At 44.4% G+C, this 14,166-nt stretch overlaps 2 protein-coding genes across 2 annotated transcripts in view; both read left to right on the plus strand.

The window, feature by feature from the left end:
- The window catches only part of LOC137519010 (carbonic anhydrase 13-like), a 39,611-nt gene extending 29,228 nt beyond the window's left edge, over nt 1-10,383 (plus strand). The window contains exons 5-7 of the mRNA XM_068237582.1: nt 2,473-2,535; nt 7,579-7,734; nt 9,878-10,383. Coding sequence (XP_068093683.1) covers nt 2,473-2,535; nt 7,579-7,734; nt 9,878-10,003 — 345 coding nt within the window. The 3' untranslated portion in view covers nt 10,004-10,383. The remainder of the gene's footprint in view (nt 1-2,472; nt 2,536-7,578; nt 7,735-9,877) is intronic.
- The window catches only part of LOC137519012 (carbonic anhydrase 13-like), a 204,168-nt gene that overhangs the window by 111,517 nt on the left and 78,485 nt on the right, over nt 1-14,166 (plus strand). The gene's annotated exons all lie outside the window — the stretch shown is intronic.

Here is a 14,166-nt window from a genome sequence, read left to right on the forward strand (position 1 = left end):
CTTTCCCTGTCGGGTGCTTCCCCTGTCCCCTCGGCGTCTAGCACACCGAGGAGGGGATTGTCAGTGGCTCATAGAGTGGCTTTGTCGCGTGAGCGGACAGACAGGACCTTTATGCGGGGAGAAGGCACGTCAGCTGAACTGCCGGTCGGCTGACGTCAGAGGTGACTCTCGGCAGTCCTGATTGGCTGATGGGCGTGGCCGAGGGGGTCTCCTCCGCTTCTTAAAGAGGAACTCCAGTAAAATAATGTAATAAAAAAAAAAGTTCTTCATTTTTACAATTATTATGTATAAATGATTTAGTCAGTGTTTGGCCATTGTAAAATCTTTTACATCCCTGATTTATATTCTGACATTTATTACATGGTGACATTTTTACTGTGGGCAGGTTATGTAGCTGCTGCTAGCTGTTTTGGCTGTTAGAGACAGCTGTAAACAGCTAATTCCTGTCTGTGAGCCTTGTTACATTGTGGCAGTTTGCCCAGAGTACCGCAGTCCCAGAGCTTCTTGTGGGAGGAATTTCAGCACAAAATCAGTCATACAGCGCCCCCTGATGGTCTGTTTGTGAAAAGGAATATATTTCTCATGTAAAAGGGGGTATCAGCTACTGATTGGGATAAAGTTCAATTCTTGGTTGGAGTTTCTCTTTAAGCCTCCGAGAATCACTTGCAAACTGTCTGCTGTTGCGAATGCTTCGTGTGAGCACTCAGACCTTAGATAGATCCGGTGTGCTTTGATCTGGGAGGAAACCAGGGATTTCACGCAAGACTAGGAATTATTATTACTATTGTTATTATTGCTTGATTACCTGTGTATGACTCTGGCTCTCTTCTGACTATCCCTACGCTAATGATTTTGTACTTTAACCCATCTGATCCTGTTGCTGACTCTGCCTGAATTATCTCTATCCTTTTGCCTGCCGATTTTGTACTGTATCTTCCTGTCTGTTGCCGAACCGATCTGTCTGACCACTCCACTCACCAGTGAGCCCTTGCCACTGGTGAGGTTCATTACTGATAGTACCCACCAGCTCTTCTGGTGAGGTTCTGCCAAAACTATTCAGTATTACTGTTGCACCAAGCACTATACACTTGCTATTACCGTGTTAGCTATACTTGCATTATTGGTGATTCTGCAGATCACCATATAATCAGGTATAGTGTCTTATTATTGGTGATACTGCAGACATCTAATCGTTACAAAACCTGAACTGAAAATTAAAAGTCAAAATAAACATACATACATCATACTTACCTCCCGTTTAATCTACTCATCAATCTCTTTCTCCTCTCCTGCATCCTGTTTGTCCACTGTGATCAATTGAATTCTCTATCTTTATTATTCTGCCACCTTCAATTATTCCATCAGTAAGGATGCTGCTAGACTCCAATCCCATTTCTTCAGGTCCCTTTTACGGCGCTCTTCTCTCCTAAGCGAGGTCATTTTTGTGAGTGCATGTTGAGTATAATGCATTGCATACAATATACAGCATTACACTCTACTTATTGTACGTTAAGAGTTTGTGCACATTATTCTGCTTAACATAGTTTAGTGAATATACTCCAATGTGTGTAACACTCTGTGAGGTTGCCTGGGTGTGAGCTCTTCTCTCCACGGTCCGATGATTGGATTGTGTAGGCTTTCACATCTCTCAAGACATTGTTCTTGTTGTTGACATCATTATACTCTTTCTTTCTGCAATCATGCTTATACTGTTATACTGACAGTGCTGTGCAATGCAGTCAAACTTGACTGTATCACACTGCAGCCTCCCCCTTCCAATCTGTGTGAGCAGCTGTGCAAGGATTACATGATGATTCATTAAAGGGGTTCTTTCGCGAAAAAAGTAGGCAGTTAAAAAATGTGACAGATGACAGGTTTTGGGCCAGTCCATCTTTTTAAGGGGGATTCTCAGGGCTTTCTTTGTTTTCAACAGCATTTCCTGAACAGCAGTTTAACTGCCAAAATAGCAAGATACCAGCCGGCCTCCCTAATCACTTGCACACTATTATGTCAGTTAGATAGTGCAACTGTTGTTCAGGAAATGCTGTTGAAAACAAAGAAAGCCCTGAGAATCCCCCTTAAAAAGATGGACTGGCCCAAAACCTGTCATCTGTCACATTTTTTAACTGCCTACTTTTTTCGCGAAAGAACTCCTTTAACTGAATTGTACACTATTACTGGCTTTATATATACAATACATTAATTTAATTCGACTTTAAAGAGTACAATATTGGAATAAATGGTAATGTCTCATATTTTCATGGTCAAATTTATAAACTCCTATATCAATAGTTCAAGTATTATATTATACAATCATTTGTTTATTCATTGTTATTGTAATGGGTGTTTAGGGACACTATCAAACCAGCTTGTTATTTTTGCATAGTGGCCATTATATCAAATCACTGGCAGAGGATGATCATATACAATATTTCATTCATATATTTCACATTGGTATTTATTGCTTTTTAGGTCGGAGAGCATAACAAAACCCTGGAGAGGGTTACAGATGCATTTAAAGCCATCAATACTAAGGTATTCATCTATTCATCTCTATTTCTGATTTGAATGGTGTTGGTGAGATATATTATATATGTATATATTATTATTATTATCTTTAGTATTTATTTTGAGAGAAAAAGGTTTTTGATCCGCTGCTTATTTGTCCTCTGACCAAGAAATGACTAGTCTGTAATTATAATGGTAAGGGCTGGTTTACATGGACGCTTGGCGGCGGTCAGAGCGGCCGTAAGCCGCGTTGTCCTGTGACGGCTTGTTCGGGGGCGGCGGTATGCGTCGGCTTCCAGTCGCAATCAGTGTTTGTCATGCCTTCAAGGGAATATGAAGACGTGGCGGCTAAGCGACCCTAGAAGCCGCATGCGCTTCTAGGGCCGGCTGAAATGACGCGTTAAATCGGGATCGAAACGCCGCGTTTGCGCAATCGACGGTTATCGCAGTAACCCTGCGATGCTAAACGCTCCCATTCACTTGATTGGGAGCGTTTAGCCGACGTGTTCCGAACGCTTGGAGGTAAACGTTGCCAAGCGTCCGTGTGAACCAGCCCTAAGTTTATTGTAGCTGTGAGAGACAGAATACCAACAGAAGAACGCCCCCAAGAGTACCCAGTATTCCAAAGTCAGAGCTTGATGTGCATTGTTATGATGAGTATTTGATTCCCAATCAACCAGCAAGATCTCAGGTGTCTTCACTGGATGCAGGTCACTATCTGAGATTAAGACAACCGTCTGTAATTGAGTGCGCCTAGTCCCAGCTTTTACAGGCCCTGTGAAAAAAGACACCTATCCACAACAGCAATCAGTCAATCAGATTCACAACTAGCCACCATGTCCAAGACTATAGAACTGTCCAAGGATGTCAAGGACAAGCTTGTAGACCTGCACAAGGCTAGCCCAGGCCACAAGACCAAATCGGCAAGCAGCTTGGTGAGAAGGTGACAACAGTTGGTGCGATAATTTGCAAATGTAAAGCCCAATGTACACGATACGATTCTTTGTGCGATTCGATTACGATTCTATTTACGATCCGATTAAATCCAACATGTCCGATTGGGATTTGATTCAATTCAATTCAATTTGCCATTGATAAACAATGGCAAATCCAATTGAATCAAATCGAATCCCAATCGGATATTTCGGATTTCATTGAATCGTAATTAGAATCGTAATCGAATCGCACAAAGATTCGTATCGTGTACATTGGGCTTAAGTACAGGAAGCACGAGGTATGAAAGCGGGGACCAGTAGATGAGAGCACCGCGGTCAGCCCGGGAAACCGCATGGGTGAGAGCGTGCAGGCTAAAACTCTATCTGTTGAAAACCTTCGCTAACCTGTGAGTGCAATCTTGAATACATTTTTACAAAACCTTTAGCAATGTTGCCCAATGAAAGTTTTTAATTTCATTCTGAGGTTCAACAGCGAGGAGAATGCCAGCGCATACCACTAAGGCTGCATCTGAAATGACCACCAGCTCAGTGTGCACCACCTAAATAGATTTTCTGCACACTTCGCATTCAATTCTGAAGCAAATCATATGCAAATCTGCTACTACTTATCATGCAAACAGGAAACTCAGGAGGAGGGGCTGGGAGCAGCTAACCTGACAGTTACATAGTTACAAAGTTAAGGAAAGGTGGGGGGGAAAGGCTGCGCATCCCTAAACACATGTTGCAATTGAATGGTTAATCGCACAGGCATACACCGCCTCTGCCAGACTGAAAAATGCATGCCCTGCATCCGAGACAAGTGCTAACATTTATTAAACTAGGAGGAACTTTAGCTTCTAATATGGTTTGCATGCAAAGTATATTATACTAGACACTTGCGCCACGATAAGGCAAACCTCCGGGCAAGTGACCTAACCTAAATTCAAAACCTTGGGAGCAGCTAAGCAAAAAAAAATGTGTAACTTACATTTGGTTGAACAGCGAGGAGAACGCCAGCGCATACCACTAAGGCTGCATCTGAAATGACCACCAGCTCAGTGTGCAGCACCTAAATATATTTTCTGTACACTTCGCATTCAATTCAAATGCAAATCATATGCAAATCTGCTACTACTTATCATGCAAACAGGAAACTCAGGAGGAGGGGCTGGGAGCAGCTAACCTGACAGTTACATAGTTACAAAGTTAAGGAAAGGTGGGGGGGTGAAGGCTGCGCATCCCTAAACAAATGTTGCAATTGAATGGTTAATCGCACAGGCATACACCGCCTCTGCCAGACTGAAAAATGCATGCCCTGCATCCAAGACAAGTGCTAACATTTATTAAACTAGGAGGTACTGTAGCTTCCAATATGGTTTGCATGCAAAGTATATTATACTAGACACTTGTGCCACGGTGAGGCAAACCTCCGGGCAAGTGACCTAACCTAAATTTAAAACCTTGGGAGCAGCTAAGCAAAACAAATGTGTAACTTACATTTGGTTGAACAGCGAGGAGAACACCAGCGCATACCACTAAGGCTGCATCTGAAATGACCACCAGCTCAGTGTGCAGCACCTAAATAGATTTTCTGCACACTTCGCATTCAATTCAGATGCAAATCATATGCAAATTTGCTACTACTTATCATGCAAACAGGAAACTCAGGAGGAGAGGCTGGGAGCAGCTAACCTGACAGTTACATAGTTACAAAGTAACTGTGCGATTAACCATTCAATTGCAACATGTGTTTAGGGATGCGCAGCCTTTCCCCCACCTTTCATTCTGAGGTTCACCTATGTTTAAAGACTGATGATATATAGTGAGTCTTCTGACACATGGTGACTGCTGCATAATCTGGAGTGCATCGAGTAAGGCGGGGGGAGCCTTTTTGAATGCCCCAGACGTGCATATGACCATTTTGGTAGTGGTTCTACAGATCTAGTGAGTCGCTCTCCATTTGGTGTTGGTGGTGGAGGGTAACACTAAATTGAGTTGTAATGCTGGTCAAGTTGTGTATATTGCATCAAGGTCAGTGTTTTTGGTTTTTGAGGATTCTTTTGTAGCTAGCCTATCATTACAATTTTAGACTGGTCATTTCTTGGTCAGAGGACAAATGATGAAATGAACAAAATCAGCTGGAGATCAAATACTTCTTTCCCTCACCATGTATTTATTTATGTTACATCCTATATTATAAAGTCCTTGTCCTTGTCACTGCATCCTCCTGTGTCCATGGTGGCACACGGATGGACTTCAGAGAGCGGAGGAGGACAGGCGCAGGGGTACGGACGGGCTTGTGCATGCGCATGGGTCGCAAACATGCGTGTGTGTGTGGGGGGGGGGTCCGAGACCTAACACCCATTTGTCTAGTTACATATAATATGGAAGCTATTTTACAACTAAAGGCAATGCGAATGCGAACTGCTGTTACAATCTGCTGTTATATATGTATTGGTTTCTTTATTACAATGTTTCTATATGTTATGCACCGGTGTCGTATACAGAAATACACACTGAGGAATTTGGAAGATGTCATTATCTGTTTATTTTTTATAGTGCCATCATCTTCTATGCAGCTGTGCAGAGTGAGAAATAGACAACTGTGTAAACATAATTCATCCCTATTACAGTGGGAACTTCCATCAATGCAAGTATCTAAATAAATGCCCAGCTTATGCATAGTTCAGTAAGAACATTCATACATATAAGCACATATTTATTATTAATATCATTATTACAGTATGTGTTTGTACAGCACTGATCTTTTCTACAGTCCAGAGTACACTGAATGGTTCACTCACAGGAACTCACAATATAGTACATACAATAGCTCCCAACTGTCAGTCCCTCTTTGGGGACCCAGTCCCTCTGTACCTCATGTTTCCTCATTTGTCCCTCTTTCAGGACTCATGCACTGATCTATGTAAATATTTGTATTTTTCTACTGAAATTGACTCCGAAACTTCATCCTTTGAGTTGATTTTTTTTCTTATTTTCAAATGTTAATATGAAGGAAAATGAACCAGGATAGAAAGGACCAGTGTGCTTTGAATTATAAAACAGCATATATTTCTCATTAAATCTTTATGGTATAGGGAGTGTTCTGGGGGCATGGTTAGGGGTGTGGCAGGGGCGTGGCTTAACTGTTCCTCTTTCTCATCTCAAAAAGTTGGGAGGTATGTCATAGAGTAATATCCCACCCACACTCTAGTATTAATTTGGGGGAGGACAATTAATCTATAAGTATGTTTTTAATAGGACGGTACAGTGCTGGCAAGAAGCAATGCACCCATCCCCGCCCACTCTTTCTAAGTTTATAGTCAGTTAGGGCCAGTTCACATGGATGCCTAAACGAGGTGGATGCGGCTTTCGTAACGTAAATGTATTGAAGCGCAGTCCATTAAAATGACTGGAAGTGCTTTTTAATTGATGGTTATGCCTTTTTCGAGTTGTTCATGTGAATGCCGCTAGGGCCGGATTTCTGGAAAGGCCACAAAGGCCAGGGCCTTGGGTGGCTGTAGGCCAAAGGGACCCCTAGACATGAAGGAGTGGTTACTACATATGAAAGAGGAGGGTGAAAATGGGAGCAACCCATGAAAAATGAAACTAATGCTGAAGGGAGCTGTTTAATGAAAGAAACATGGATGATACACATAGAAGATGGGGCTGCACATGGCATGGGAGGGACGCTGTGGCACAAGAAAGGGGATTCACAACAAACTGTGCCCATGGGCACAAAAAGTATCACTCCGGCCTTGAATTCTGCACTAGATCCATCGTCTCATCTCATCCTGGATGCTGCATGTAGTGTTCAGGATCGGGCTTAGATTGGAGCTTCCATATCTCAAAACGAGATGTGACAACAAAATGCTGGTAACTATTGGCGAATGCTTTTCTGGTAGGAGTAATATACAGTTGTTATTTCACCATCCTCTTATATACGGTACTCCTTTATTGCTGGCACTATGGATTCTACATATTCTGGAAAGGACAGGTATAAGCCATTGGTTACATAGCTATATGAAATTGTACTTATGTTGTGTAAATGTTTTCTCAGTGTAGCCCTTATACAGTATATATATATTAGATAATCCAATGCAGTAAAATGACATCTGGAATATCTACATTGCAGGGCAAACAGTCTTCTTTTACAAACTTTGATCCTTCGAGATTGCTTCCTGAATGCAAGGACTTCTGGACCTACCCAGGATCACTTACCGTCCCACCACTGCTAGAGAGCGTCATATGGGCTGTTCTCAAGGAGCCAATACCCATTAGCTCCAGACAGGTGGGAATGTAGTTGTTTGATATGTATCTAAATTGCATGCAATACAACTCTATACATAACGTGGACACTTCGTTAAAGGGACTCCAAGCACCTCTCATGGGCATGCCTTTAAGCCAGATGACTTCCAACAAAGTCGTGCTATGGCCCCTCCAGAGGAGCCTCTAGCAATGGCCATGCGTGTCACTTTCTCTTCCTGCTTCATTCAGTGATGCACTTCTCTAACAGAGAAGACAGGGGTGACCTGGAAGTTCTAACATAGCCAAGATGGCAGCCTCGATTTTTAAATTGAAATCGAAGGAAAACTGTTTGGTGTAGAATGGTGATTCAGGCATCACATGAAAGAGGAAAGCACAAACTACAGAAAGGTATGCATCTTTAAGTACTTTGCAGTACTGGTGGGAGTCGCTAGGCATACCCATGAGAGGTGCTTGGAGTCCCTTTAAAAAAATTCCACAAAGTGCCAAATAATGCAGAGAACTAACATCTTTTGTGCTTAATGAGCACGAAATACAACCGACAGAATGCATGACCACCTTAAAGGGATACTGTAGGGGGGTCGGGGGAAAATGAGCTGAACTTACCCGACGCTTCTAATGGTCCCCCGAAGACATCCTGTGTTGGCGCAGCCACTCACCGATGCTCCGGCCCCTCCTCCGGTTCACTTCTGGAATTTCAGACTTTAAAGTCAGAAAACCACTATGCCTGCATTGCCGTGTCCTCGCTCCCGCTGATGTCACCAGGAGTGTACTGCGCAGACACAGACCATACTGGGCCTGCGCTGTGCGCTCTTGATGACATCAGCGGGATCGAGGACACGGCAACGCAGGCGCAGTGGTTTTCAGACTTTAAAGTCTGAAATTCCAGAAGTGAACCGGAGGCGGGGCCGGAGCATCGGTGAGTGGCTGCGCCAACACAGGATATCTGCGGGGGACCATTAGAAGCCCCGGGTAAGTTCAGCTCATTTTCCCCCGACCCCCCTACAGTATTCCTTTAAAGGGAACCCGAGGTGAGAAGGATGTGGAGGCTGCCATATTTCCTTGTAAACAATGCCAGTTGCCTGGCAGCCCTGTTGATCTTCTGGCATAAGTAGTGTCTAAGTCAAAACCCTGGTACAAGCATATGGCTAATCCAGTAAAACCTGAGTCTACTGAGTCAGGTCCTCTTCACTCCTTTGTGTAGCTGCACCGTGCAGCCTATGAGCTTGTGGCTTCCTGTCAGATGACGTGCTGTGTCGGGAGCCACAAGCTAATAGGCTGCATGATGCTGCTACACAAAGAAGTGAAGAGGACCTGTCCCACCAGATTGAGGTAAAGTATTATGCTTTGCTGCAGTCAAAGCATGCAATTTGGGTGCCCGCTAGTGGCGAAAGTTTGGGCGCCGCCATAGGCGCCTATAGAAATTTCGGCATTGAGCTGTTAGGGTTAGGCATTAGGCAGGTAGTTTGTGCCGGGGCAGTCTTAGGGTTGGGCGTCAGGCAGGTCGTTTGTGCCAGGTAGTCTTAGGGTTGGGCCTGATGCAGGTAGTTTGTGCAGCGGGCGGCGCTTTAGGGCTAGGCATCAGGCACGTAGTTTGTGTGGAGGCGGTCTTAGGGCTAGGCTAGGCAGGTAGTTTGTGCTGGAGCAGTCTTAGGGTTGGGCGTCAGGCAGGTAGTTTGTGCGGCAGGCGGAGCTTTAGGGCTAGGAGTCAGGCACGTAGTTTGTGCAGGGGCAGTCTTAGGGCTAAGCTAGGCAGGTAGTTTGTGTTGGGGGGGAGAAGGTACGCACCAGAGCCAGGGTTCTGTGTGAGAGTAGGCTTAGGTTTAGCCATAGTAAAATATCAGTATTTAATACCGATATTTTACACTTTAATAGCAAGCAAAATATTGGTATCAAATATCAATATTTTACTGTTGGTATTACTGGGCACCCAAATTTCAGTGTGCCTTTTTTGTATGTACGCCGACTTTAGCTGCCACTGCTCTGCAAACCTGGGGGGTGCCAGGGGGAGTAGAACAGATCAAGACAAGGGAGTGCACTCTTCTTCTTACTAGTCCACTCCCAGGCATGGCAGTACACGATCCACTGTTCTGTGTGACTTGTTTTGAGTACAAGTCCCCTTTAAATCCACCTGGTGATTTGATGCGGATGTCATAAATGTTTTTCAGCTTTCGCAGTTTCGCAGTCTATTGAGGACCAGCGAAGCGGATGAAATTGAATCGTGCTGCATGGAAACCAATCACCGTCCGGTCCAGCCGCACCGAGGAAGGACAGTCAGAGCATCTTTCTTATGAGGACTCTCTTATGTAACTGCTAACAGGGAAGAGTGAGCTGAGGACATTTCTTTCCCTCAGGGCACCAGTGAAGAGGCTGCCAGATCTGCAGTGTGTGTCCAATAACTGATGTATAATAGGCTATAATAGACTTTGTACAGAAGCTTAAAATAACCAGGCTGCGTTTCGATAACATTCTTTAAATAGAATTCTTGAAGATTATTGTGCAATGCAATTCCTAATATTTATGTATCGTTTGTGTTTTTCTCTGAGTGATCTGTGTTATTGATTCTTGTTTTGCGCATTGTGTTGTAAAAACTTCTGCACTCTGAGGTCTGTTTACCAAAGACTATAAAGAAACCTATCCCTGGCCGGGATAATAAAAAGCCCTGAGAATCCTTGCCAGTTAAAATAATTCTATCCTCAAAAAAGGTAAAACCATTTGCCTATCACAAAAGGAGGGTCCATACTTGTTTGTTTGTGTTTTCCTGCACCACGCGTTTGTATGTGTTAAAACACTCGCATTTTGGCAAAATAGCTAATATTAAAACAGAAGGTACACATTTGCGATAATTCAGCTTTAAAGCCAATGGGTACCGTTTAAAAAATAAGAAAGTCAGATACTCACCTAAGGAGAGGGAAGGCTCGGTCCTAATGAGCCTTCCCTCTCCTCTCCCGGTGCCCTCAGTGCTGCACTGGCTCCCCCGTTCGCGTCCGCCGCCACAGGGACTTCGGAAGTCTTCGGGAGCACTCGGGCTTCCGAAGACGGGCCGCTCCATACTACGCACGCGCGAGTGCGTCATAGAGGGCGCTCGCGCATGCGTAGTATGGAGCCGCCTGTCTTCGGGAGCCCGAGTGCTCCCGAAGGCTTCCGAAAGCTCCTTTCGGCATGCGGAAGTGGCAGTATTTGACCGGACTGGTCGATTACTGCCACGGGGGATCCTGCGCGGGATCGGGCACTGGGAGAGGAGAGGGAAGGCTCATTAGGACCGAGCCTTCCCTCTCCTTAGGTGAGTATCTGACTTTTTTTATTTTTTAAATGGTAAACATTCACTTTAAGTGAGCAACTATGGTCTCCCACAATGCATCACTGCTGAATATGCAAATTATCTCCTTATGCCCCAGAAGCCAGGCTTGCATCCAGAATCGCTGATGTATAGCAAGCCTATAGCTTATAGAATTTACAGAGCCACATCAACCCAACATGCAGACAGCCTGTATCAGTGCATGGCAGGGATTGATATTCATTAGTGATCCATTGTGGGAGCTCACAGCCGCTCACTTAAAGCTGAATTATTTCAAATACCTTCTGTTTTAAGAAGGCAATCTACACTGAGCATTGCATTTTAGTAGGAGGGCTTTTTGGTCTCTTTTAGTTCCCTATACTTTCCTTGTAGTTTGGGTCACCCCGAGCTGCTTGAATATTCTGTAGCTAATTCTGGCCCGGATAATTTACCTCACAGGAGCCTGTAGGCACAGATGTCCTGGCGTAACTTGAGGTGTATTAGGTAGCCAGAGATGCCACCAGATGAAGATAGATCTTGTCAGTGAAATGCCAGGAGCAGACTGAGTAAACTCACTCTCATCAGGACTCTGCATAGAACAGACAGGAGGGAGGAGCTCTAGGAGTAGAGTGAGCCGCCTTTCCATCACCAGGCGCCAATAGGCACAAGCCCACTGTGCCTTATGGTAAATCCGGCCCTAAGCTAATGTTATAAATAGAACTAAATGCGCGCTTGTGTGGCATGCCATCAGTTTTTTCCTACATGCCGAATTCACATTAAAACAAACAAGCAATGTAAATCACTGAGCCCGTTGACTTACATTGGCTGTAAGTTCTAATGCAAATTTGCATGCCGGCATGTTTTTTGACAATCGTGAACCCTGCCTAAACATTTTTTGACTGCCTAGATCTATGATGTACTACTGGGGTTTATACATTGATACATTTTGCAAGTTGGAATTATGGAATGGTAAGACTACAGCTACTGCAGCGTTAGGTCTGGTTCACACTGCAGTGGATGCGGAAGCAGTGCGGTAAGTGCGTCCACTCAGAATGCGCTGTGTCATTTACAACATTACTTACTGTCTCCGTGCACTGCGTTCGCCCTGCCACCTGTCCGCTTGTCCGTCATACTGCCTATCCCGAAACCTATCAGAGACCAGAAGAAGCCTGGCGCTTCCTGTTGGATTGTAAAAAAAAAATCAATGTGAGTCCTAACTAGCAACAGGTAGTATTCTCACTGGTCTACCATGAAGCAGTAAGAATTTTCCCTGTTGAGGCAGGATTCCCATTGGTCTTCTCCAAACCAGTAGGGTGCCCCATGCTTCAGCTGGTCTCCGATCCCCTGCAGTGGACCGAGCGGCGGCGGTGGAACTGAATCCACAGGACAGGTGAGTGTTCTCCATGCGGCGACACCAGTGGGAACAGACACCATCCATTTCCATAGGCTTCCATTGCGTCTGAATTGCTGCATGACCGAAATATGATTGCAGAAAAATACAGCAGGCCGGGACTTATACGTGGTCCAGACTTATATGTGGTCCAGACGGTTTGCATTGTGTTCACATTCCAATTGACAGTGTGAACGCATCCTTTTAATAACATAGCTTGTGTTCATCGGACAAGTTTGCTGCATTCTGGATAACGCTGCCATAATCTTATTTAGTGGCTCTGGTCTATTTGAAAGGCCAAGGTGATTTATTATGTCAGGCTGGAACCCACTAGAGCAATTTTTTGATTTCCCTAAACGCTCTGCCAATGTAAATAAATGTAACAAATTCCACGGTAGTGATTGCGATTAGCAAAATTGCAATCACAGGACATGCAGCATTTTGGGAGCATTTGCACTTGAATGTAAAGTATATAAGTGCTGGCAAATCACTCATAACTCGATACACATAGTGATTTGTGTGTGATTTTAAGTTACTGCAAATTGTAAAAAAAATTAAAATAATTTGAAGGGACCAATCAGAATTAAAATCGCTAATCACAACATCGCTATCACAATCGCTAGCAAAAAGCTTGCACTTTTTAAAATAACTACCAGAATTGCCGGAAAACGCTCATAAAAAAATCGCTTACAAAATGCTAATTAGGACCGCTAGTGATATCGCTTTGTGATTTGTAATGGGTTCCAGGCCTGAAATGATTCACTGATTGATAATGCCAGTATAGCACACTTCTGATTTTGTCCCTTGAAGAGATCAGGGAGCCCATGGCTTACAAAATATGAGAAATTACATGAAGTCCTTTCCACAACATTATTAATGAAGTTTACTTTGGCAGGGACAGAACGGCCAGAGTGCTGGAATCCACACCTGAGTAACAAATGGGGAGAGAGAGGTGGTCCAGAAGACTGGCATTATTGTTTGCAATACCCAGAAGCCACTTCTGCAGATTACATACTGCATAGATAAAACATTTGCAAATAAAGTGGTCCTGCTTCCCGGCAATGCATTTTTAGGGCATTTTATTCTCACTGATTCAGTGCCGTAGCTAGAGATAATGGGTCCCCATAGCGAAACTTTCATTGGGCCATCCGATGCAGGCACTCTTGAGCAATGCCACCTGCTCCTACCCTATGGATATGAGCAGAGGCGTAGCTAGGGTTTTCAACGCCCATTGACAGAGACAGTTTTTGCGCCCCCCCCTGGACAAAATGTGCATGGCCACACATCAGAATGTGGACGTGGTCATGGGTGAGGTCAAATGTACAAATGTGCCCCCTTCCCCTGTTCAGATAGCCAGATGTGCCACCCTTTAAATAACCAAATGTGCCCCCCTATAGATAGCCAGATCTGCCTCCATTCCCCATTTAGATATCCAGATGTGCTCCCCTTTCGATAGCCAGATGTGCCCCGCTTTTTCTGCTGCTGTTAAGGCTTTTGCAATGCTCTGAAGAGGGAAGGAGAGAAGCAGGGGCACTTCAGGCATTCAGCGAGCCGCCTCTCACACATGTGGGGATGCGGCAGCCGTGCTGAGCGCCCTCACAGCGCTGCACCCGGGGACATGTGTCCCCCTTTGCCCACCCATAGCTACTCCTCTGGATATGAGTTAATTGGACAATTTACATTCTCATGTACTCTACACTGCACATAGTCCATGGGCACTGAGACAAAGTCAGAGGGTTCAAGGAACACAAGAAAGTTAATAGTTAATACATCAAGTACCACCTGGGCCC

The sequence above is a fragment of the Hyperolius riggenbachi genome, chromosome 5 (genome assembly GCF_040937935.1).
Source record: "Hyperolius riggenbachi isolate aHypRig1 chromosome 5, aHypRig1.pri, whole genome shotgun sequence".
Lineage (NCBI taxonomy): Eukaryota > Metazoa > Chordata > Amphibia > Anura > Hyperoliidae > Hyperolius > Hyperolius riggenbachi.